At 41.9% G+C, this 27,216-nt stretch overlaps 1 protein-coding gene across 2 annotated transcripts in view; it reads right to left on the reverse strand.

Moving 5' to 3' along the window:
- Nucleotides 1–16,201, reverse strand: part of tmem232 (transmembrane protein 232) — a 134,044-nt gene extending 117,843 nt beyond the window's left edge. For both annotated transcript variants that reach the window (XM_060844391.1, XM_060844383.1), the window contains exons 1-2: nucleotides 16,076–16,201; nucleotides 8,184–8,353 (exon numbers count right to left, since the gene is read on the reverse strand). In XM_060844391.1, the coding sequence (XP_060700374.1) occupies nucleotides 8,184–8,311 (128 nt within the window). In that variant the 5' untranslated portion in view covers nucleotides 8,312–8,353; nucleotides 16,076–16,201. The remainder of the gene's footprint in view (nucleotides 1–8,183; nucleotides 8,354–16,075) is intronic.
- Between the last annotated feature and the right edge of the window lie 11,015 nt (nucleotides 16,202–27,216).

Genomic DNA, 27,216 nt, shown 5'->3' on the forward strand with positions numbered 1-27,216 from the left:
CAAAGCCTCGATAATGTGCAAAATGAGTTCTTCAACTTATTTAGATATAACGAATGCGTTAATGATCTCTTGGACAATGCTGAGTTGTCCACATAGCATCAAAACAGAACTACTCCTTTCCCAGCTGTGACATTCACTCCCAGATGAAACAGAAGTAACAAATTGTTGTGGTTACACCAGGATAAGACCAGCAAGTGCAAGAGAGTTGAAGGACAAACAAAACAGGTCGACAGACTGGTCAAGAAAGTAGAAGCCCATAGATTCATGGCAAAAATACACAGTGGATCCAAAATTGACTTTGCTGCAGGAAGCAGTGGGTGATAGTAAAGGCATGTTTTTGTGATTGAAGACTTTTTTCAGTACAGTCTGACAGGGCTTGGCTCTGGGGCCCTTGCTATTTGTGGTGTTCATTAATGATTTGGACATAAACGCAGGAAGATTGATCAAGAGGTTCATGGATGATACCAAATACTGAGAAGGATAGTCACAAACTGCAGAAGGATACCAACAGACTGGTCAGCTGGGCAAATGGAATACGATCTGGAAAGGTAATAGGTAATGTAATTACAGAGGTCCACCAAAGTAAGGGATTACATTATGAATGGTAGAACCTTGGAAAATACTGAAGATCAGAAGGACCAAATCCACAGATTCCTAAGTATAGCAGGGCAGCTAGATACGGTGATTAAGAAGGCATTAGGGATACTTACCTTTATTAGTCAAGGCACAGAAGAGCAAGGAGGTTATTTTGGAACTGTATAAATTTCTGGTTCGACCACAACTACCATACTGCAATTCTAGTCATCACATTTTAGGAAAGATGCTACTGCGTTAAGAGAGGATGCAGAGGAGTTTTACCAGGATGCTGCCTGGGCTGGAGGGTCTGAGCTATGAGGAAAGATTGAATAGGCTTGGGTTGTTTACCTGGGAACAGGTAAGGTTGAAAGGAGAGCTGATAGAGGTGTATAAGATTATGAGGGGCACAGGTAGGGTGGACAGGAAGGTGTTTTATCTATTATAGATGGGTCAATGATCAATGATTTAAGATAAGAGGTAAAAAGCTAAGGGGAGAGCCAAGGGAACTTCTTTCACCCAGAGTGTGGTGTGAAACTGGAAATCACTGCCTGAAAGGGAACTTGAGTAAGAAACTCTTGTGACATTTAGCAGTGTTTTGATATTCATGCATTACCATAGCCTAGAGGGTCATGAGCCAAAAGCTGGAAAATAGGATGAATGCAGTCAGATCATTATTGATTGATGAGTTAAATTCTCTGCTGTAAATGTCTGTGAGTTCATGAGATCTTTTTATATCCTTATATCTATCATAGCCAGAGGGGCATGAAAAGAGGGGTCTATTTCTGTGCTGAATGAATCTGTGACTCTATGACATTTTGTAAATGATCAAGTTCATGGACATACACCATCCAAATAAGTATTGAAATTACATAGCAAATGACTGTTTATTATTCATTTTTATTTAGGAGTCAAAAATGTAAGTGGCGTTGAGATTGCCATTGAGTCACATATAACTAATGGTAATGTAATGGACAATACATGTCTAAAGAAAGGCCCAAGTTCCTTGCAGTTAATAGGAATATTGCCTCATGCATATAGGAAGAACTTCTTGAAATATATGAAAAGTTATACAAGAAGTTATCATCGTGAGTGGATGAGTAATCTGATTGATGAGTCCCTTAGAGAACGAGGCTGGAAAAATAAAAACAGGGAACAAGGAACTAGCAGAGAAGTTGGAACAAATACTTTGCATTAATCCCAAAATGGAAGACACTAATTGCAATCTACAAATATTAAATATTCAAGGGGAAAATAGATGAGAGGAAATAAATACAATAACTACCACTAGAGAAAAAGTGCTAGAGAAATAATGGAGCTAAAAACAAATATGACCCCTGGATCTGATTATGTATCTGAGGATGTTAAAAGAAATAGCCACGGAGATAGTGGATACACATGTAATAATCTTCCAGGAACTTCTGGAAAAGTGCAGGAAAAGTTTTGGAAATTTAGAGTGGCATGGTGGCTCAGTGGTTAGCACAGCTGCCTCACAGCACCAGGGACGATCAATTCCACCCTCAGGTGACTGTCTGAGTAGAATTTGCATATTATCCCCATGTCTGTGCAGGTTTCCCCCCCACAATCCAAAGATGAGCAGGTTAGGTGGATTAGCCATGCTAAATTGTCCAGGGATGTACAGGGTAGGTGGATTAACCCTACATGGAAAATGCAGGGTTACAGTGATAGGGTGGGTCAGGGTGTAATGCTCTTTGAAGGGCCAGTGTGGACTTAATAAGCTGAAAGGCTTGCTTCCACACTGTGGGGATTCCATGATTGAAAGAAATCCAATGTAAGACCTTTATTTAAAAAGGGAATATCTTACATCTTATATATTATATCTTTTATTGGACAATGTTAGCCTCTATTAAAAAAGAATGCAACAGCAGAACAATTAGAATGACCAGCAGAATCAATGTGGCTTCACAAGAGGAAATCATGCCAAACAAATTTCTTAGGGGCTAACAAGAAGGATAGATTAAGAGGTAGCAGGGTTTTAATAAATTAATTTTTCAGAAGTCATTTGATAAGGTACCATATATTAGGCTAATAAAAAGCTAAGAGCACATTATGTTGGAAGCAGCATTTCAGCATGGATAGAGGATTGGCTAACTTATAAGACAGATGGTGTCAATCCATTCATGGAGGCAATGGGAAAAAGTGGGTAAATTGTTTACACTGAATGGTCCAACACAGTGAGGTAGAATTTAATACTGAAATGTTATGTAATGCATTATGGCAGAGGTGATTAGGAAAGGCAACACTGACTAAATGGAACAGTTCTAAGCAGTGTAGGGTCAGAGAAGTGGGTGTTTCATATGCATAGATGTTTGAAGGTTGAACTGCTCATTTAGTTAGTGATTAGCATGCATATGGGATCTTGAGCTTCATAAATGGGAATGTAGGAACATGAGTAGGCCATTCAGCCCAACAAATCCACTCCACCATTCCATACAATAACAGAAGACAGGAAGTTAATTAATGGAGACATTTTCAGTGTTGAATGGAGTATCACATAACGGAGTCGCAATTATTTATATTTATTAATAAATGGTATAAGGAAAGTGATTGTCATATGGCCAAGTCTGTAGGGGACACAAAAACAGGTTGGAAAATAAGTGCTGAGGATGACAGACAGAGTCTATAAAGGGATATTGACAGGTTAAGTGAATGGACAACTTGGCAGATGGAATATACTGTGGGGAAATATGCAGTTATGCACTCTGACAGGAAGAATAGTGGAGTTGAATATTATTTAAATGGAGAATGACTGAAGTGCTACAGCACAGCAGGATTTGGGAATCCTCATGTATAAATCACAAAAAGCTAGCATTTGAGTTCAGTGGGTAATAGTGAAGGCAAATGGAATGTTGGCTTTTATTTCAAAGGAAAAGAATATAAAAATAGGGAAATCTGGTCAAAACTATAAAAGGCACTAGTCAATTTGCACCTGGTATACTTTGAACAGTTTTTGCCCTTTTATCTAAGGAAAGATATACTAATTTTGGACATATTCTAAAGTGGGTTCACTAGGGTAACTGAGTGTGGTGGGACCGGCTTATAAGGAAAGGTTGAGTAGATCTGTACTTATTGAGTCTGTACTTATTGGAATTTAAGAGAATAAGATGTAACCTTACTGAAAAGTACAAGATTCTTGGGGGACTTGACAGGCTAGATGCAGAAAGAAGATTTCTCATTTGTAGGAGAGTCTGGGACCAGAGGGCATCATCTCAGAATAAGAGCACACTGATTAAAAACAGAAATGAGAATGAATTTCTGCTCTCAGAAGTTAGCGAATATATATAATTCTTCACTGCTGAGGGCTGTAGAGAGTAGGTCATCATGTATACTCAAGGCTGAGATAAGTTGTTAACAAGTTAGGGAATCAAGTGTTTTGGGGGAAAGGTGGAAAATGGATTTGAAGATTATCCGATCAACCGTGGTCTCATTAAAAGGCAGAGCTGACTCGATGGGGTGAATGGCCCACTTCTGCTCCTACATCTTTTGGTCTTACCCACATACAATCATCACTGCAGATCTTCACATTGATAATTACAAAAGAATTATTGGTTTGTGTCATAAATATATTTCAAAGACTTCTAAAATGTTCTAATACTTATAGCACCAGCAGCTTGTTTTACATTTCTGCTTTTGTTCCAGTAACCAGATATTCTAAAAATAAAAATTCAGTAATTTTGACTTGTTACATACTGTAAAAACACTGCATGACAAGTTCAATTAACGCAGTGGTAGTTGGCAGTAGATCAAGACTCCATGGAGACTAGAACTTACTCTAGGACTACCCTCAAATCTCCTCCTGTCTCTATAGGAATATGTTTCAAATTGCAAAAACATACTGTTGTTTGTTCAATACATTAACAATCAATTTGTCAAGGATAATCTTCAAGAAGAGCTAAGCCCCTATGTTTAATACTTCAGGGACCAATATCTAATCCCATGTAATAGCGAGTTATAATCCCATATAATAGGTCCAATTAGTTTTACGTATTAAATCTTAATTTAGGGATTATCAAGGTATCAGTGATATCAAGACTAGGCACTCCGGGTGCCAGTGAGTATTTTTCAGAGTGAGTGAAGGCAGATTCAAGAACCTACCTGATTTGGCAATGATGCCTACAAAAGTGTTTAACAGATCATTGAGTCATATTCAAATGTTATCAAAGGCATGATACACATACAGTCTGCAGCAGGCAAGGTGCATAGAGACAGCAACATATTGGAGACGAGTCATGAACACCCAAGAGATTGGGTGGGCTCTATGAAGGGAGAATGACACAGCAGGCACACACCCACTGGCATGTGGGTACCATTAGGCCACCAGAGGGTATAGATGATATGAAGTGACATCGTCTGCAGGAATAACAAAGCTTCAGGCATCAAGAGGAGAAGGAAGAAGTGGACCAAAGCAATATCTTCAGCAATGGATTTTTCACTGAAGGGATTGCTACCTCAAAATAATCAAGAATCAATCCAGAACAGACTGTGACCCTTGAGGCAGATGGCAAACTCTTATGAGCACACAACAATTAGTGAATCCAAAAACCAACAGGCGTGAATGTGCACGCGTGCGCCTACATACAACGGATATGCACATGCACGTGCACACACACAAACAAATAAGAGATATCTAACATCTTCCATCATTACTTGAATAAGGCAACATTGTGGTCAGAACTCACGACAAGTTCCAGTAATTTGCTTTTAAAACTGTAACATCTTCTTCCACAGTTCCCTTGATTTAAAGCAGTATGTTTTTCCACTTTTTAGTCCTTATTCAACGTGGTTCTGGTGCATGGATGGGTCCATTTTTGTTTGTTCCCCACAGCCTTTAAATGGTCATCAAATCCACCATCCAGGAAATTAGAAACCTGGAATTGTGAGTAATATAGGGGCCTGTGGTTTTAGAGGCCAGATACTAGCATGGACAGAAGATTGGCTGTCTGGCAGAAGGCAGAGAGTGAGGATAAAAGGGTCCTTCTCAGGATGGATGCTGGTGACTACTGGTGCTCCACAAGAATCAGTGTTGGGACTTTTCACTTTATACAGTAAGAACTGGATGAAGAAACTGAGGGCATTCTGGTGAAGTTTCCAGATGATACAAAATTAAGGGGAGGGACAGATAGTATTGAGGAGGTGGAAAGGCTTTAGAAAGATTTAGATAGGTTAGGCGAGTGGGCAAAGAAATGGCTAATGAAATACAATGTGGGAAAGTGTGAGGTCATGCACCTTGGTCGGAAGAATAGAGGCATGGACTATTTTCTGAATGGGAGTCCTCTTCCAGGTTTCTCTTCAGGTGAATTTGCAGGTTCAGTCAGGAGTTAAAAAGTCAAATACAATGCTGTTATTCATCTCGAAAAGATTAGAACATAAAAGCAGAAATGTACTTCTGACGCTTTATAAGGCTCTGGTCAGACCACTTTTAGAGTATTGTGACAAATTTTGGGTCCAATACCTCAGTGGGTCCAGTGGAGATTCATGAGAATGATCCCAGGAATGAAAGGCTTAACATTTGAGGAACGCTTGATGACTCTGGGACTATACTCGATGGAGATTAGAAGGATGAGGTCTGAATGAGATTTTCAGAATACTGAATGGCCTGGACAGAGTGGATGTCGGGAAGATGTTTCCATTGGCAAGAGAGATGAGGACCCAAGGGCACAGCATTGGGAGTAATGGGAAGACTTTTTAGAACAGAGCTAAGGAGACAATTTATTCAGGAATTTATTGTCACAGAAGGTTGTGGAGGCCAGATCATTGAGTATATTTAAAATCGAGACTGATAAGTGTTGTTTGCCAAGGTTATGGGGAGAAAGCAGCAAAATGGGGTTGGAAAACCTATTAGGGTAAAAAATGAGGTCTGCAGATGCTGGAGATCACAGCTGAAAATGTGTTGCTGGTTAAAGCACAGCAGGTTAGGCAGCATCCAAGGAATAGGAAATTCGACATTTCGGGCATGAAGGGCTTATGCCCAAAACATTGAATTTCCTATTCCTTGGATGCTGCCTAACCTGCTGTGCTTTAACCAGCAACACATTTTCAGCTTGGAAAACCTATTAGCCATGATTGAATGGCGGAGCAGACTCAATGGGCCGAATGGCCTAATTTCTGCTCCTATATCTTATGTATTTAAAGGTTTTGTCCCTGAGGTTCGATAGGGACCCTAGATCAGTTCCATAAATAACCACTACAAGGCCTGCGGGGAATCATTAATTAAATTCCTTGTAACGTTCACTGAGGTTGAGTGCCCTTGTTAGTCTGCCAAGCCAGAATTCATTGCCAGAGCCCTTAATAACATAGACACAAAGGGGTTCTTGTTGAACAATGATAGTGTCCCTACCTCTGAGTCAGGATACCTGTGTTCAAGTCTCAATTACTCCAGAGGGATGCAATAACATCACTGAAATGACTGATTAGAAAAAAAAGAGCAGACTCAGGGTTGGGTCTACAAAACTAGCTGTCCCATGCTGTGTCTAGCCTACGTACACCATGAGTACTGGCTTTACTTTGGTATTCAACAATAAATTATGTTCCTTTCCAGTTGGGTTTCCTGTGTTTACAAGTACACATGTCCACTTGCCCCCCGAAGGAAAATCCTGCCCAGTGAGCTTAATGAAGTCTTTAGCTAAAAATTAAAGGCTGCACTCTTATTTCCAAATACACAAAAATAGTACTCCTGTTAAACATGGAGTTTGTGTTGGAGAACTGACGTAATATTCAATTAAGCTGATCATACAATTCTACAGAGCTTCAGTTGGCACAATTTGAAATTCATCAGTGCAAATCGAGTGTAACAAAACATGTGGAATTTCAGAGTCCAGTTTTTCAGAAAACCAGTCTAAGCAAAGGCTAAGGTAAAAACAATGACTGCAGATGCTGGAAACCAGATTCTGGATTAGTGGTGCTGGGAGAGCACAGCAGTTCAGGCAGCATCCAAATTGCAGCGAAATCGACATTTCGGGCAAAAGCCCTTCATCAGGAATAAAGGCAGTGAACCTGAAGTGTGGAGAGATAAGCTAGAGGAGGGTGGGGGTGGGGAGAAAGAAGCATAGAGTACAATGGGTGAGTGGGGGAGGGAATGAAGGTGATAGGTCAGGGAGGAGGAAATGACCTGGGATTTGCAGTGGAAGAGGGACTCCCTGAGATTCTTGTAGAGAGAGGAGGAAAACTTCAAGGCAGGCATCCTTGCAAGAGGATTCGCAGTAGGGTTAAAATCAACGAGGTAAAAACAATGACTGCAGATGCTGGAAATCATGAAAACTATGACTATCATTCTTGGCCTGCTAAAAATGGTTGCCTGACACATTGAACATATTCTTCACTGACAAGATCAGACTGCTCGTGGACATTCTTAAAACTGTCACCTCATCCAGAAGTCCAAAGGATACAATACAATAAGAAGCTCAGCAGTACATAAACCATTATAGTATATAACTTGTGCAAAGAATACTATGTCAGTGCATGAAGCCAAGGTAAACTTACAATCATTATCATTTCATTTGTATTGAATGTTTTTGAACATATTTGAAATGAAATAAATACATTTTAGATATTTAGTGATCAAATAATTTGACATCAAAATGCTATCTAACCTTCTTGCTGCATTCTTTGTAACAGAAAGTTTCTGTGTTTCTTCAGCAATGGATTTTTCAATTAGTAGATGATCAGCATGGGAAATGATTCCAAACCTGTGTACAATGGGAATCTTGAATAATGGCATCCTTCATTAACTAGAGATTGCATTGTTTCTTGAATTCTATGCCTGTATACACAATAAATAGAAGACAAAAACAGGAAAGTGATGTATACAGTATTGAATGCTATAGAAGGAACTGCAGAGCAAAAGTTTAGTTCAAGAATTTGAAATTGCCTTATAATTTACAATACACTATTGCAGTGATTAAGAATGCCAGTGAAATTGAGGTATTGAGATTGATTGATGTCCTCATTATCATAATGGCAATCTACTAGAATTGACCTCCTGTGCTTCACCAAAACCTGCCCAAAATTGAATTCTATTGTTTTAACTGGTACAGAAGATTAGGTAGGTTCTATAAAATACAAACCATCCACTTCACAAAATAGCATCCAAGTGAAGATAAGAATTCACACCATTTAGCTTCATAACTAGCACAAGTCATTTTACTTGCAATATGCAATTAAAATAATTTCTAAAAAGCAACATTTTTGAATTCCATGTAATTCCGTGACATTTTCACAATTTAAATAGAATGGTGTGAGAATGTTAATGACAAACGATATTACAAACCAGACCATCACTAGATAAATTACAGGAGATTATTATAGAATCAATTGGCACTGGAGGAAGCCATTTATTGTGATGTGTTATGCCTCTGAAAGCCAGCCATTTAACAATGCCTTAGAGAACAATTGAATCATTGAATGTTATCGCACCAATCCTTACAGTACAGAATGCAGACATTTGGCTCATAAAATTTGAAGTAGGTTCCTGAAGAAGCCATCACTTGGACCAATTCACATCCTTTCTACATGGCCTTTTAAAATTCTGAAATTCAAGGTCTTCCCTTTAAAAGCATGATACATTTCAAAAGCATCATTTATACGAGTAAAATATTCCATGTCCCCATTCATTCTGCCTGCATTATTTTCTTCTAAACTTTGTTATTTTCTGAAGAAGTCATACCAGACTCAAAACATTAACTGTTTCTCTCTCTACAGATGCTGTCAGATCTGCTGAGCTTTTCTAGCATTTTGTGTGTTTGTTTCAGACTTCCAGAATCTGTAGTATTTTGCTTTTATTTGTTCTTTTAGTGGTGATTTTAAATTTATGTTTTCTAGCTAGCAACTCCCCAGTCAGATGAAAAAGCAATCCTGATTTATATCATAAAAATACGATTTTGTCATCTTAATTAGGACGCCTCTTAACATTCTGTTTTGCTAATCTCTCCTGATTTATAAAAGCTTTCATCCAACGCTCCATTTTATTGAATGCCTTCATTGTAATTTCCTGGGGTTGACAGCCTTAAATTAGAACACAAAACTGAACATAATGAGGTATAAGTTTCTTTAGAGCAGTGGTACACAACCGACAAGTGAATTGGCCTGGTTCTCTGCTGTAATTGGTTTAGCAATGCTGTTTAACAATCTATTTTCTCTATTTATTGCTGTTTTGCTTTCATTGGCTCCATTGCATGTCAACTAAATACTCACAAGTTTCTTTTGGCTTCATCCTTAGTTACTTCAACATCATTCAAGAAGTAAATGTAATGCTTCTGTCTTATGTCATATGAAAGCACATGGAAATGGAAGCAAAGAGTTGACTTTAATTAGAAGGTAGAACATAAAACACAGGTGCAGAAGTAGGCAATTCAGTCCTCAAGTCTGCTTCCCCATTTAAAACATTCATGGTCGATCTCATCTCAGCCTCAATTCACTTTCCTGTCCACAGCTCTGGACACAGCTCTTCAGGAAGAATATATTAATCTTGGCCCAAAAACACTGCTCCAAACCCTATTTGGAAGGTTTAGGACTTCCCTACATCAAGCTGTATACCTTCACACCCACAAAATTAAGAACTCACAAAACTAATTGTCCGTAGCTTACTGGATACCAGAGACCTTATCCAGCCATCCAATATTCCGCTCTAATCTACCCATCAGCCAGCTACTGCTTGTCACCAGTTTTAACTGGGAAGCTAATTGGGACATGTAAATGAAATCCAAATCTTGCACTACTGCCTTTAGTTTGCTACCCATTACAGCAGTGTTAGATTTCCATGTGAATCCAGAGATTAGGACTCCTGTTTCATGTTGCTAAACATGAAACTTTTAGAAACTTTCTCATCTTTCAATCATATTATAATTAACTATTACCATTTCTCTGGATTCACTTGCCTCTCTTTAAAAGACCATAATAATACTAAAAGACATATAAGCAGAAATTAGGCCATTCAGTCCAACGGGTCTGCTCCACCATTCAATCATGGCTGATAAGTTTCTCATCCCCATTATCCCGCTTTCTCCCCTTAACCCTTGATCTCCTTGGTTCTCATGAACCTATCTATCTCAGTAAATATACTCAATGACCTGGCCTCCACAGCCTCTTATGGCAAAGAATTCCATAGATACATCATTCTCACACTGAAGAAGTACCTCCTTATCTTTGTTCTAAAACATCTTGCCTTTACTCTAAGGCAATGCCCTCAGGTTCTAGTCTCTTCTGCAATGGAAACATCTTCCCAACATCTACTCTGTCCAGGCCATTTAGTACTCCATATGTTTTGATTAGGTCCCCCTCATCCTTTTAAACTCCATCAAGTATGGACTCAGAGTTCTCAAACATTCATCATATGTTGAGCTTTTCATTTCTGGGATCATTCTTATGAAAATCCTCTGAAAAGCTCCAGAGCCAGCACATTCTTCCTGAGTAATGGGACACAAAACTGTACACAATAATCCAAATGTGGTTTGATCAGATCCTCACAGAGCCTCAGAAGTACATCTTGCTTCTATATTCAAGTCCTCTCAAAAATAAATACCATAATTGTATTTACCTTCCTAACTACTGATTCAATCTTCAAATTTACCTTAACCAGAACTCCCAAGTATCTTTGCACTTCAGGCTTCTGAATTTCCTCCCCATTTAGAAAATAGTCCATGTCTCTGTTCTTCCTACCAAAATGCACATCCCCACACTTTCTCATGATTAGATTCTCTACAGTGTGGAAACAGGCCCTCCGGTCCAACAAGTCCACACTGACCCTTCAAAGAGCAACCCACCCAGATCCACCTCCCTCTAACTAATACTATGGGCAATTTAGCATGGGCAATTCACCTGACCCGCACATCTTTGCGACTGTGGGAGGAAACCAGACCACCCGAAGGAAACCCACGTAGACACGGGGAGTATGTGTAAACTCCACATAGACAGTTACCCAAGATGTTGTACTCCATTCGCCACTTCTTTGCCCATTGTCCTAACCTGTCCAAATACTTCTGCAGCTTCCCCCGCCTCCTCAATGCTATCTGTCTCTCTACCTAGCCTTGTATCATCTGCAAATTTAACTAGAATGCCCTCAGTTCCTTCATCTAGATCACTAATGGATAAGGTGAAAAGTTGTTGTCCAAAATTTAGCCTTGCAGAACACCACATGTCACCAGCTGCCATCCTGACAAGGACACTGTTGTCCCCACTCTCTGGTTCCTACTAGACAGTCAGGCTTCTGTCCATGCTAGGAACTTGTTTCTAATAACATGGACCCTTATCCTACACAATAGCTTCCTGTGCAGCATCTTGTCAAAGACCTTTTGGAAGTCCAAGTAGATAATATCCATTGGCCTAACCTGCTTGTTACTTCCTCAATGGATTGTAGCAGATTTGTCAGGCATGACTTCCCCTTGATGAAACCATGCTGACTTTGCCATATTTTGCCATACACTTCCAAGTATGCAGAAATCTCATTCTTCACAATGGATTCCAGGATCCTACCCACAACCGAGGTGAGGTTAATTGGTCTTTAATTTTCCATGTTTTGCCTTACTCCCTTTTTAAATAGGAATATCACATTTGTGGTTTTTCAGAGCTCTGGGACCATCCTTGATTCTAGCGATTCCTGAAAGATCACCACTAACACCTCCACTACCTCTTCAGCTTAGAATTCTCTTAGAATTCTGGGATGTAGACCATCTGAGCCAGGTGATTTATCCAGCCATTCAGTTTTTGAGCACCTTCTCCTTGGTGATGGCCACCATGCACAGTCTGTCCCTCACTCTCTTGAATTTTTGGTATATTACTTGCGTCTTCCACAGTGAAGATTGATGAGAAGTAATTATTCAGTTCCTCAGCCATTTCCTTGTTCCCCACTACTATCTCTCCAGTGTTATTTTCCAGCAGCCCAATGTCCACTTTTGCCTCTCTTTTGCCTTTTATATATCTGAAGAGACTCTTATAGTTTTCCTTTGTATTACTGGCTAGCTTATCCCCATATTTAATCTGCTTTCTCCTTATTTTTTTTAGTTGCCCACTGTTGGTCTTTGTAAGTTTCCAAATCCTCTAGTTTCCCACTGCCCTTAACAAAATTGTAGGCTTTCTCTGTTTCTTTTATGCTATGCCTGACTTCACTAGTCAGCCATGGCTGCCCCATCCTCCCTGCACCATGCTTCTTTTCACTTGGGATGAATCTCTGCTGTCAAGATTAGAGAGTTGCTGGAAAAACACAGCAGGTCAGGCAGCATCCAAGGAGCAGGGAAATTGATGTTTCGGGCAGGACCCCTTCATCAGGAAGCCTACCTAGAAGAAGTTCTCCTCCTCTCCCTAAAAACTTGACTCTAATCTCTACCTTCTGCAGTCCTCACTTTCACCTATGAATCTCTGTTGTGTCTCTTGAATTACTCCCATAAACTCCCGCCATTGCTGTTCCAATGTCTTTCCTCTTAGTCTTCTCTTCCAGTCAATTCTACCCAGTTCCTCCCTCATGCCTCCGTAGTTACCTTTACTCTGCTGTAATACTGTTACCTCTGATTGTATCTTCTCCCTTTTCAATCATATTATGCTCACTGCCTCCTAAGGGTTCTTTCATCTGAAGATCCCTTATCAAGTCTGCATCATTGTGCAACACTAAATCCAGTATTTCAAATTCCCTAGGGGGTTCCAAGACAAGCTGTTTCAAAAAACCATCTTGTAGACATTCCACAAACTCCTTTTCTTGCAAACCACTACAAATCTGATTTTCCCAGACCACCTGCACATTGAAATCTCCCATGATCACTATAACTTTGCCTTTCCTACATACCTTCTCTATCTCCTGGTTTATCGTGCGCCCATGGGAACCTTCTGTCAACTGTATTGGTCCCAGTTCTGACCCTTGACAGTTCTCACTTGTGTTACTTTGGCACTTCATAGATAGTTTATCCACTATTTATTGATCCTTAAAAGTCTTCTCATTATTGATTGGTTGAGTATGTTTCTGTACTGAGCTATAAGAAAGTGAGTCTGCAGATCAGAGTCGGGAGTGCGGTGCTGGAAAAGCACAGCAGGTCAGGCATATCCGAACAGCAGGAGAATTGATGTTTCAAGCAGAAGCCCTTCACCAGGAATGAGGCTTGTGGACCAGGGAGCTGAGAGATAAATTGGAGGGGGGTAGGGCTGGGGGAGAATAGCTGGGAATGTGATAGGTAGATGAAAGTGGGGTGAAGGTGATAGGTCGGACAGCAGGGTGGAGCAGTTAGGTGGGAAGGAAGATGGACAGGTCAAGAGGGCGGTGCTGAGCTGGAGGCTTGGGTACTGGGATAAGGTGGGGGAGGGGAATTGAGGAAACTGGTGAAATCCACATTGATCCTGTGTGGTGACAGGGTCCCTAGGTGGAAGATGAGGTGTGGGACATCTCTAGGACATCCACACCAACATCAGAGAACATCTCTGGGACAGCTGCATCAACTAATCCCACCGCCCTGTAGCTGAACACTTTAACTCCCCCTCCCACTCTACCAAGGACATGCAGGTCCTGGGCCTCCTCCATTTCCAAACCCTAATCAGAGGACGCCTGGAGGAAGAACAATTCATTTTCTGCCTCGTGACCCTGCAACCACACGGGATTGATGTGGATTTCATCAGTTTCCTTATTTCCCCTCCCCCACCTCATCCCAGTCCCCAGCCTCCAGCTCAGCACTGCCTTCTTGAACTGTCTATCTTTCTTCCCATCTCTCCGCTCCACCCTCCTCTCTGACCTATCACCTTCATCCCCACCTACCTTCTCCCCCAGCCCCCTCCCCCCTCCCATTTATCTCTCAGCCCCCTGCCCCCACTAGCCTCATTCTTGATGTAGTGCAAGTCCAAAACCTTGATTCTCCTGCTCTTTGGATGCTGCCTGACCTGCTGTGCTTTTCCAGCACCACACTCTTGTACTGAGCTATCAACAGCTTAACACAACTTACTTATTAATTGGTGGGTTATGTTCTCCCCTCTTTATTCTTGTTAAATTATCCTTTATTTTCAAAACACAATAAACCCCACCTTAATTGTATTTCTATTATCTGTTCCCTTTTAAATTCTGTCATTTCTCTGGATTTATTGTATATTAGATTAGATTACTTACAGTGAGGAAACAGGCCCTTCGGCCCAACAAGTCCACACCGACCCGCCACCCACCCAGACCCCTTCACCTAACATGATGGGCAATTTAGCATGGCCAATTCACCTAACCTGCACATTTTTGGACTGTAGAGGAAACCAGAGCACCCGGAGGAAACCCACGTAGACACGGGGAGAATGTGCAAACTCCACACAGTCGGCCTGAGGTGGGAATTGAACCCGGGTCTCTGGCGCTGTGAGGCAACAGGGCTAACAGTGCTAACCACTGTGCCACCCATGAAAATGCTTTGCTTTTTGTTTCTTCCATTTATCTTAACCTTGATTTAACTTATCCTATCAAAAGCAAGTTCCTATAGATGCTGGAAATGTGAAATACAAACAGAAAATGTTGGAAATACTCAGCAGTTCTCACAGCACTCTGTGGAGACAGTAACGTTGAATCTTTCAGGTCAAGAGTCTTTCTTCAGATCGTCTCTTTATGAGATTCTTTAATTCGTATTTCTCTTGAACTTGTGCTCTTTTTACTCAAAAATACTTTCATTGTTTTCATGACACTGATTTGTCGCATCTTACCCGCACTATAGTATTTAAATCTTTGCAAAGAAGCTGAGGGGTGACCTTATAGAGGTTTACAAAATGGTAAGGGGCATGAATAGGACAAATAGACAAAGTCTATATTTGTAGATTACTTTGCAAGTTTCTCTTCCCTGGCCCTGCGGTTGACTATTAATCCTAACCACATTCCGGTTCTAGGTACACCTGGACTCTCGTGTAGGTTTAGGTAGATTGCCTTTTTAACAAAATATGCCGAGCAGCTGCTAAATAATAAAGGTGTTGGAAGGGTTCCGGCTCGATTGTTAGCTTAAACCCAAGAAACAGGACTTCCACCATCAGCTGCTTCACGGAGACGATCATTAACTTGGTATCATGATAAAGCAACATTTACTTGCAATGGGAAAAAAAATCTCGAGGACACACAAAGAAAGAAAAATCATAATATGACGCTAAGAAGAAGGAACAACACCAAAGCAGAAAAGTGGGCGAAAAGTCTCCAGAAGAGGATATGTCTGCAATATTCCACCGCAACTACAGTACTCCTTGCTTTTTGGTCTTCAGTTTCAGTTTCGATCCACCAAGTGTTGCGACTAAGTGGTTGTTTCAGCAGCCCCTCTCCCCATCTCAGCTCCAAGCCCCTACTCCTTTCTCCCAGCCCCCTATTCACCAGACCCCTTCCTCCCTCCCGACCCCCAGTCCCCCTCTTTCCTAGTGCCTAGACCCCTATTCCCAGTCCCCTCTGCCCAGGAATCCCCCTCCCCTGCCCCATAGTCTCCCAGCCCCCTCACCCTCGCCCCTACTCCTTATCTCCCAGACCCCACTCTCCCTGAGCCCCTCTCTCCCGGCTCCAGCTCCTTACCAGGCTCCTTCCTGCTCAGTTCCCAATAGCCGCCGCTCTTTTTCCCGATTGTGATCGGCCGGTTTCCAAGGAGACCCGGTGAACAAACGCCTGGAAACATTGTCTGTGGAACATACTTCAGTCAGTGTTCAATGATCTGGCTGGGCTTTAAACGTTTGTGACGTGTTTTTTGGGGATGGTGGGGAGGGGTCCGGCGGTGTGTGCACAATCCTTTGGCTCGAATAAAATGCCCCCCATTAGTGATAAAATTCAAGCTGCCAAAAACCTTGGTTATTTCTTCTGTCTGTACAGAACTCAAAAGGACTACTGGTGCAGTCAAGTGGAAGGACTCCAATGAAGGAGGTGAAAAGCTCTATTTTAGTTTCAGCTCTAGTATAACTATAAAAACATGAGAAATAGCAGCAGGATTGATAGATTGATTGCTGTCACATGTAACAAGATACAGTGACAAGTGTTGTTTTACTTTAGATTAGATTAGATTAGATTACTTACAGTGTGGGAACAGGCCCTTCAGCCCAACAAGTCCATACCGCCCCGCCGAAGCGCAACCCACCCATACCCCTACATTTACCCCTTACCTAACACTACGGGCAATTTAGCATGGCCAATTCATCTGGCCCGCACATCTTTGGACTGTGGGAGGAAACCGGAGCACCCAGAGGAAACCCACGCAGACACGGGGAGAACGTGCAAACTCCACAGTCAGTTGCCTGAGGCGGGAATTGAACCCAGGTCTCTGGTGCTGTGAGGCAGCAGTGCTCACCACTGTGTAAATGCTGTACAGGCAGATCGTACTATATAAAATGCATGAGGTTTGCAGAAAACATGCAGAATACAGTGTTACAGCCGCAGAGAAGGTGCATAGAGACAGAGATCGAGTCAGAACAGTTGAGTGGTGTGTTCAAAGGTCTGACAACAGTGGGGAAGAAGCTGTTCCAGAATCTATTTGTACCTGTATTCAAACTTTTATAGCTTCTGCCTGACAGAAGAGGGTGGAAGAGAGAATAACCAGAGTGGGAGGGGTCTTTGATTATGTTGGTTGCTTTCCCAAGTTAGTGGGAAGTATAAATGGAGACAATGGATGGAAGGCTGGTTTCAGTGATAGACTGGGCTGTGGCCATGACACTCTGTTTTCTTGTGGTCTTGCCAAATCATGCTGTGATGCATTCAAATAGGATGGTTTCTATGGTGCAATTGTAAAATTTGGTAAGAGCCCTTGTGGACATGCTGAATTTCCTTAGCCTCCTGAGAAAGTAGAGATGTTGTTGTTCTTTCTTGATCATTGCATCAATGTGTGTGGACAGGGGCAGATTGTTGGTGATCATCACTCCCAGGGACTTAACACTTTCGACCATCTCTGCCTCATCTCCATTGATGCAAACAGGAGTGTGACCTCTACTCCGTTTATTTAAGTCAATGACTAGTTCCTTTGTTTTGCTGACATTGATGGAAAAAAATTGTTGTATTTACACCATGCCGCTAAGCACTTGATCTCTTTCCTGTATTCTGTATTGTTGTTATTTGAGACCTGACATACAACAGTGATGTCAGCAAACTTGTAAATGGAGTTAGAACGGAATTTGGCTACACAGTCTTGAGTGGAAAAGGAATATAGTCGAGGACTGAGTATATAGCCTTTCAGGGCACTGGAGTGGAAAATTATGGTGGAGAAGGTATTGTCGCCTATTCTTACTGATTGCGATGTATGGGGTCAGGAAGTTGAGGATCCAGTTACAGGCAGGGCAGCTGAGACCTAGGTCTTGGAGTTTAGACATGAGATTGTTTGAAATTATGATTTTGAAGGAGGAACTGTAGTCAATAAGTAGGAGCCTGATGTAGGTATCCTTGTTATCCAATATTCCAGGAATGAGAGTAGGGCCAGACAGATGGTGTCTGCTGTGGACCTGTTGTACTGGTAGGTGAATTGCAAAGAATCAAGACAGTTTGGTAGGCTGGAGTTGATGTGAGCCATGATTAACCTCTCGAAGCATTTCATAATTACGGAGGTCAGAGACACTGAGCACAAGTCATTGAGGCATGCTGTATGTTTTTCTTTAGCATGGGGATGATGATGGTCTTAGATTAGATTAGATTACTTACAGTGTGGAAACAGGCCCTTCGGGCCAACAAGTCCACACCAACCCGCCGAAGCGCAACCCACCCATACCCCTGCATATACCCCTTACCTAACACTACGGGCAATTTAGCATGGCCAATTCACCTGACCCGCACATCTTTGGACTGTGGGAGGAAACCGGAGCACCCGGAGGAAACCCACGCAGACACGGGGAGAACATGCAAACTCCACACAGTCAGTCGCCTGAGGCGGGAATTGAACCCAGGTCCCTGGCGCTGTGAGGCAGGAGTGCTAACCACTGTGCCACCGTGCCACCCTAAAATGTTGAAATAGTAAGGAGAAGTTAAAGATGTCTGTGAATACTTGCGCCAGCTGGTCTGCATAGGATCTGAGTTCACGTTGGGGACTTCATCTGGGCCAGTCACTTTCCATGGGTTGACTCTCAAGAGGGCCGGTCTGACATCTGCAACAGTGACCATGGATACAGTTGCATCCGAGGCTATTGGGATAGGTAATATTGTTTCACTGAGCTTCTGTTCAAAGTGAGCATAGAATGCATTTTCAGGTAGGGATGTACTGTTGCTCACGATTCTGTTTAACTTTGCTTTGTAGCCCGTAGGAGCATGCTCCACCATTTAATAGTCAGCATTGATCACATCTCAGCTTCAACTCCATTTTGCTGCCTGCTTCCCATAACCCTTCAAACTGTTACTAGATGAAAAATCTGTTTCTCTCCTCTTTAAATTTACTCGATATCCCAGCATAGATCACACTTTGGGATAGTGAATTCAACAGATTCACAATCCTTTGAGAGGATAAATTTCTCTTCATCTGTGTTAAATCTACTCCCCCTTATCCTAAAACATTGACGTCTCATTCCAGATTACCCAAATGACAAAACATCCTTTCTCCATCAACTTCGTCAATCCCTTTAGCGTCATATATATATATATATATATATATATATCTCAACTAGATCGCTCTTTCTCCAGAGGCCTAAACTACTCAATCTCTCTCTTCACAAGATGAACCCTTCATTTTCTGGAATCAGTCTACTGAACTTGCCTGGAACTGCTTCCAATGCAACTACATTCCTCCTCAAGCAAGGGAATAAAACTGTATGCAGTAGACCTGGTGCAGACTCACTAATACCTTGTGTAGTTGCAGCACCACTACCCTACTTTTATAAACTACCCTACTTTGTACTACTTTTAGAATAATTTCCAAAATTCCATTTGCCTTCCTTCTGCTATACCTGTAAACTAGTTTTCTATGATAAATGCATGAAGATGCCCAGATCCTACTGCACTGAAGCACTCTGAAGTTTCTCTCCATTTAGAAACTAAATTACCTTTCTATTCTGCCAACCAAAATGGATAATCTCATAGTTACACTTAACTTCATCTGCCAAATTTTGGTCCATTCACTTAACCTATGTCTATCCATGTGTAAATTTCTTATTTTGTCATCGCAATTTATATTCCCATCTACTTGAGACTCAACAGCAAATTTGCTATAATACTTTCCATTCCTGCATCCCAAGTTAATAATACAGCTTATAAATAGAGTAGCCCGAGAACTGAACCCTATGGCAGCCCATTAGTTACATCCTGTAGAGTAAAAAATGAGGTCTGCAGATGCTGGAGATCACAGCTGAAAATGTGTTGCTGGTCAAAGCACAGCAGGCCAGGCAGCATCTCAGGAATAGGGAATTCGACGTTTCGAGCATAAGCCCTTCATCAGGAATGCTGATGAAGGGCTTATGCCCGAAACGTCGAATTCCCTATTCCTGAGATGCTGCCTGGCCTGCTGTGCTTTGACCAGCAACACATTTTCAGCATTAGTTACATCCTGCCAAACAGGAAAAGTCCATTTTTTTCTCTGCTTTCTGTAGTTTACCATATCCTGACCACAAATATGATCTTACCTTGTATATTAACTTTTTGTAAGGCACCTTATCAAATGCTTTCTGGAAGCAAAAATATACCCCTTATCCTAAAACTCTGACCTCCCATTCTAGAATACCCCAATTTAGCATGGAGATGATGATAGTCTTCTTGAAGTGGGTGGGGACTTCAGATCGTAGTAAGGACAGGTTATAGGATCCCTATTATCCATGTTTCTTATTACATCATCAAAGGACTCCAGCAAATTATTCAAACATGATTTACCCTTCATAAAATCATGTCAATTCTGATGGATTGTGTTTTGATGTTTTTGAATGTATGTTATTAAGTCCTCAATAATGAATTCTAACATTTTCCCAATGACACACATTAAACTAACTAGTCTATAGTTTCCTTCTTTCTGGATGTAAGTTTGCTCACTGAGCTGGAAGGTTCATTTTCAAAATATGAACGAAAACAAACCTTCCAGCTCAGTGAGCAAACTTACATCTAGAACCTCAACCTGAGCTACAAATCTTCTCAAAACTCACTTTCCTTCTTTCTGCTTCCCTCCACTTTTGAATATTAGAACTTTTCCAATCTAATTGAAAGTTTCCTATATCTGAAGAACTTTGCAATATTATAACCAATAATTCCATTATCTCTGCTGCCACTTCCTTGAAGACCCTAGGATGTAGACCATCAGACCATCAGGACTTGCCTGTCTTCAATCCTAATAGCTTGCTCAGTACTTTTCCTCTAGTTACAATGATTGTTCTTCATTCCTCCCTTTCTATAACCTCAGCAGTGTTTAATATTCAACTTCCAGTTGAATATTAAAGCAAAATATTGATTTTGTGATTCTGTATTTCTGTGTTCTCCACCATTAACTCCCCAGTTGTATCCTCTAAGGGACCAACACTCATGTTCACAACTTGAGAAATTGGCAGCTCCGTGAAGGAGACTGTGGCTGCTGCCAGTAACCCTAGACATCCAGGTTGAAGAATCACCCATGGAAAACATGTGTTTTTATTGGGGGTGAGGGCTGTGTGGAGAAGGGGGCAATGGGGATTGGGAGTAATAGCCAATCACCCCCCACTCCCCATGATCTGTATCAATTAGTGACATAGAGGGAATCCTCCACTTTGCAAGTAACAGTCTGCTTGCACTGGTTAATGAATCAGATGGACCAGTTCTTTTTGACCTGCATGGAGCTGAAATAATTGCAACCCAGTTGGGATAAAGGTCTCAATGGCATAGAGGCAGGAGGTAGAGCTTGCTTTGCCTGCCCAGAGCTTAATTCAGTCAAAGACAGATGAATATGATGCTCTGCCACGGGCCTAATTAACTTCCCTGCATATCCTAAAGACCACTAAATCCAGACCTGAAGGACTCCATCATATGTTTTAAGGAAAGAATCTGGTGGATGGAATGGGCATCAGTTTGAGAGCATTTTATCAAGAGTGACAATTATTTGTTTGGATGTAGTTATGGAAGAGCTTACAGACAGATCAAGAGTAAAATTTTTGAATTGAGCAAATTTAGTTAAGCTTGAAATGTAATTTGACTGGAGTAGATTGGAAACAGCTAACGGAAGGTAAATCAATGTCTAGGCAGTGGGAAGCATTCAAGGAGGAGCTGAGTGGGTTCAAAACAAATATGTCGAGTAAAAAGTGAGGTCTGCAGATGCTGGAGATCAGAGCTGAAAATGTGTTGCTGGTTAAAGCGCAGCAGGTCAGGCAGCATCCAAGGAACAGGAAATTCGACGTTTCGGGCAAAAGCCCTTCATCAAGGGCTGCGCTTTAACCAGCAACACATTTTCAGCTCAAAACAAATATGTTCCTACAAAGTAAGTTATGGGACTCACAAAGAAACTGCAGACTGTCAGATGTCAAAGAGTATACAAATGGCATGAGGATGCATATTTTTACATAATGTGTTGTTTAGATCTGAAATGCACCATCTGAAGGTGTGGTGGAGGCAGATTCAAACATGGCTTTTACAAGGGAATTGGATAATTATCTGAGGAAAGATTTTTGCAGGGCCACAGGGAAGGTCCGAGAGAGTGGATCTTGTCAAGTTACTCTTGCAGTAAGTTGGTGTGGCACAATGCAATAAAGTGGCCTCCTGTACTATAACTGTTCAACCACCCATCAGGTAGACAGTCATTTTTCAGCACACTGAAAGAAACCCTACTTGGGTTTAACACTGGGAATCTTTGGAACACAGAGTCGTGGAAGCTGCAGGGAAGACCAAAGGAAAACGATCAGGAGGTATGTACTTTGCTCTTTCCTGTTTTGGTGTGAAGGCAAACGCTCTAAATTCCCTTGGAATAGAAACAGAAGATGCTGTAAATACTCCCAGAGGTTTGGCAAACTTGGTTGATAAAAACACAGAGGTAATGTTTCAAATTGATAGTCTTTCACCAGAACGGATAGTATTTAAAGGTGCAAATGTTTTTCTTAAGCAAGGTAGGGAAAAGAATGGCAGGGGCAGGGGGCTCCAGTCAACAGAACATAAAGGATGTTCTGTGATGGGATGGAGGAGAGGACAGATCAAATAGCAGAAGGAATGATGGTTCAGCACAAAGCAAAATGCTAATAGGACAAGAAAAGAATTATAAGACAAATATTGAATTGCATCATAATGTTGCAGAAGCTCAAGGACAGAAAGGTCAGAATGGGAGTCGGCAGCAACTATGAGCTTGATGCACGGGAGACTGGAATGGGTTGTTGCTCTACTACAGAGAAAGGAACTAACTGTTTGGTGAGGCTTTGGTAAGCAGGTAAAGTCGTTATATTTCTAAATTTTAATACAGTATACAAATTGGAGGTAAAGCTCATAAAATATATACAAAGCAATACAAGTAAATTAATAATATAATTAAAACTCATTTAGAATAATGTTACATTCTCAATAGGATAGCCCACTAGAAATCAAGCCCCTCTATTCCTGGAGTTGTCACAAAAGTTAAAGACTTTATAAAGGTACGCAAAATTATCTGTCTTTTCAACCAAGGATAACAGAAAGCACGGACCAGGTTTCTGTGCTTAAAAAGAATTACTATTACCTACAAATGAATAGAGTCAATCTACAAATAAATAATTATGAACCATCAACATATAGGTCTAGTTAAAACTCAAACCCCCTTATAAAATTCCCCCTAACACACACATATAATTAGACACAAAAAAAAGGGAATCACAGATGGAGGCATAGATTGGGAAGGCAGTCTATTATCCCTGTATACAGAGATTTGTTAAGATAATCTTTTTGGTTCAGAAAACTACCGCTCCTCATTCTTCCTCCTCCGGGTAATTTCACTTGCTTGCAAGAGGCACAGGTCTGAAAATGTGTTGCTGGAAAAACGCAGCAGGTCAGGCAGCATCCAAGGAGCAGGAGAATCGACGTTTCGGGCATGAGCCCTTCTTCAGGAGGCACAGGGCAACTGGTTCACACACATGAAGTCTCTGACTTATTGGTTAACAGCCACAGATTACAATAACTGATGAGGGAAAACAAACTGACTTTCTTCAGACTTGAGGTCTTTTTTTTAAAATGCAGGGAAAGAGCAGCTCCCTTCTTTCAGAGGTCCACCAGTTTCTAACCAAACATTTATGCTGACAAGCTCTTTAGCTGCCTGGGAGCCAATCACATATTTGTTGGTAGGCATAAGACTTCACCACATGAACAGACCAATAAGTTACTTGTTGCTGGCCAACTCTCCCTTCATATACATACCGCTGGCTCCAACTTGTCTGTAGTAACCACTGCATGAACAAACAGCAGCATACACAATACTGATAGTGTCAGGTAATTTGCTTTTAAAAGTCAGTATCATTTGCACAGTCCTTAGTTTTTCAAAACAGTCCTTATCCCATTTTTATCCACAATCAAAAATACTGAAAAACAAGCAGTCTTTACAATGGCAACACAGGTGATGTGTCAAGGCTGTAGCATGTGGGAACTCCTGGATACCCTCCTGACACAAGGCAAACACATCTGCCGTAAGCATCTAAATTTTAAAAGGCTTCAGCTCAGAGTGTAAGAGCTGGAGCACGAACAACAGACACTGTGATGCATCCAGGAAGGGGACAGTTACCTGAATTGCTTGTACCAGGAGGCAGTCACATCACCCATGATAGTAGGAGGAAGTGAAGACCTCAGATGCTGGAGGTTAGAGTCAAAGAGTATGGTGCTGGAAAAGCACAACCGGTCAGGCAGCATCCGAGGAGCAGGAGAATCAACGTTTAAGGCTTATGAGCAGCTGTGCTTTTTCAGCACTACACTTACCTATGATAGAGTATTCTTGTCTGGTCAGTAGTCAGGAACAAGAGGATGTGACTCCTGTCACACAGCAAGGCAGAGAAGGGGACCCAGAGGGCAGGTATGTGAACCTCTGTAATTGGTCAATAGGATTTAGGTTTACTCAGCCTGTTTGGATGGAGCTGTTGCTGCAGGATAGTTATGCTAATCAACCATGGCACCATGGTACAGGAAGCCATTGATTGAAGTAAGCAACAAGGAATAGGAGATAGCATAATAAGCAGGACTGACACTGTTCTCTGTAGCAAAGTGTGAGAAGCAAAATGGCTGTGTTTCTTGCCCACTTTCAGGGTTTGGAACATCTACTCAGGTCTGGAAAGAAACCTGCAGTGAGAGGGGTATGATCCAATGGTTATGGTCAATGTAGGCACCAACAACATAGGTCGATCTAAGAAATAGGTTCTGCATAGAGAATGAGGAGCTAGGCATTAAATTGAAAAGCAGAACCTCAAGGATTATAATTTATGGATTATTACCTGAATAACCTAGGGCAAATGCAAATTGAGATAGGGTACATAAAATTCAAGTGATGAATATGTGTCTCAAAGATTGGTGTGAGAGAAGTGGGTTCTGGTTTGTGAGTCATCAGCACCAGTACTGGGAAAAATGGGAGCTATACCATTGGGCCGGTCTATACCTGAACTATGCTGGGGCCAGTGTTACTGAAAATTGCAAATTAAAAAAAAAGCGATTTTAACTCAATAGTGGAAGCAAAGAATTAAATGTGGAAAGGTGTGGTGTATCGCAAGGTGGAATAAGGCAAGGGAGGAAAATAGCAATGTGGGAAATGTGGGTCAGAGAATGGCAGAAGGGTGGAGAGCAAAAAAAAACCTCGGAATACGCAAACAATCAAGATTGGATGTTACAAGGATACCAAAAACAAAATTAAACACTGAATCTGAAAACACACAGAATTTATAACAGAGTAAATTAATCGATAGTACACTCAGAAATAAACAAACACAGTCTGATAAACATCACAGAAACATGGATTCAGGATAACAAGGACTAGATCCTAAATTTTGAGACTGATATGACAGTCAACAACAATAAAATGCTGGGTAAAGGTAGATAGCGCTGTTAATTAAGGATAGTTAGAGATGATGTTGCTTCAGGATGTAGAATTGATTTGGTTGGAGATGAGAAATGGTAGGAATTAACTATAGGAGAAAGTGAGGACTGCAGATGCTGGAGATCAGAGCTGAAAATGTATTGCTGGAAAAGCGCAGCAGGTCAGGCAGCATCCAAAGAGCAGGAGAATTGACGTTTCGGGCATGAGCACTTCTTCAGGAATGAGGAGAGTGTGCCAAGCAGGCTAAGATAAAAGGTAGGGAGGAGGGACTTGGGGAGGGGCGTTGGAAATGCCATAGGTGGAAGGAGGTCAAGGTGAGGGTGATAGTCCGGAGTGGGGGTGGGGGGCGGAGAGGTCAGGAAGAAGATTGCAGGTTAGGAAGGCGGTGTTGAGTTCGAAGGATTTGACTGAGACAAGGTGGGGGGAGTGGAAATGAGGAAACTGGAGAAATCTGAGTTCATCCCTTGTAGTTGGACGGTTCCTAGGCGGAAGATGAGGCGCTATTCCTCCAGCCGTCGTGTTGCTATGGTCTGGCGATGGAGGAGTCCAAGGACCTGCATGTCCTTGGTGGAGTGGGAGGGGGAGTTGAAGTGTTGAGCCACGAGCTTGTTGGGTTGGTTGGTCCGGGTGTCCCAGAGGAAACACCTCTGGAACACCCGGACCAACTAACCCAAACACCCCGTGGCTCAACACTTCAACTCCCTCTCCCACTCCACCAAGGACATGCAGGTCCTTGGATTCCTCCATCGCCAGACCATAGCAACACGATGGTTGGAGGAAGAGCGCCTCATCTTCCGCCTAGGAACCTTCCAATCACAAGGGATGAACTCAGATTTCTCCAGTTTCCTCATTTCCCCTTCCCCCACCTTGTCTCAGTCAAATCCTTCGAACTCAACACCGCCTTCCTAACCTGCAATCTTCTTCCTGACCTCTCCGCCCCCCACCCCCACTCCGGACTATCACCCTCACCTTGACCTCCTTCCACCTATCGCATTTCCAACGCCCCTCCCCCAAGTCCCTCCTCCCTACCTTTTATCTTAGTCTGCTTGGCACACTCTCCTCATTCCTGAAGAAGGGCTCATGCCCGAAATGTCGATTCTCCTGCTCTTTGGATGCTGCCTGACTTGCTGTGCTTTTCCAGCAACACATTTTCAGGAATTATCTATAGCCTTCCTAACTATAATCACAATGTGAGGCAAAGTATACAAGAAAACATTGAGCAGAGTGGTAGTAGTAGCCTGGATAAGTAATTCATAGAATAATTGAAACTTAGATAAGGGCAACAATGTGGGCTTAACAGCAGCAGTGTCTCAGTGGTCAGCACTACTGCCTCACAACATGAGGGACCCTAGTACAATTCCAGCCTCAAGTGACTGTGTGGAGTTTGCACATTGTCCCCTTGTCTGTGTGCTTCTCTCTGGGTGTTCCAACTTCATTCCACAGTCTAAAGATGTGCAGGTTAGGTGGATTGGCGATGCTAAATTGCCGATAGTTTTCAGTGATGTACAAACTAGGTGGATTAGCGATGGGGATAAAGGCTTCGGCTGAATGGCCTGCTTCCACAGAGTAGGGATTCTATGTTTTTAGTTGAAAATGCGTTGCTGGTTAAAGCACAGCAGGTCAGGCAGCATCCAAGGAATAGGAAATTCGACGTTTTGGGCATAAGCCCTTCTTCAGGATGAAGGGCTTATGCCCGAAACGTCGAATTTCCTGTTCCTTGGATGCTGCCTGACCTGCTGTGCTTTAACCAGCAACGCATTTTCAACTGGGATCTCCAGCA

Source organism: Hemiscyllium ocellatum, chromosome 2 (genome assembly GCF_020745735.1).
Source record: "Hemiscyllium ocellatum isolate sHemOce1 chromosome 2, sHemOce1.pat.X.cur, whole genome shotgun sequence".
NCBI lineage: Eukaryota > Metazoa > Chordata > Chondrichthyes > Orectolobiformes > Hemiscylliidae > Hemiscyllium > Hemiscyllium ocellatum.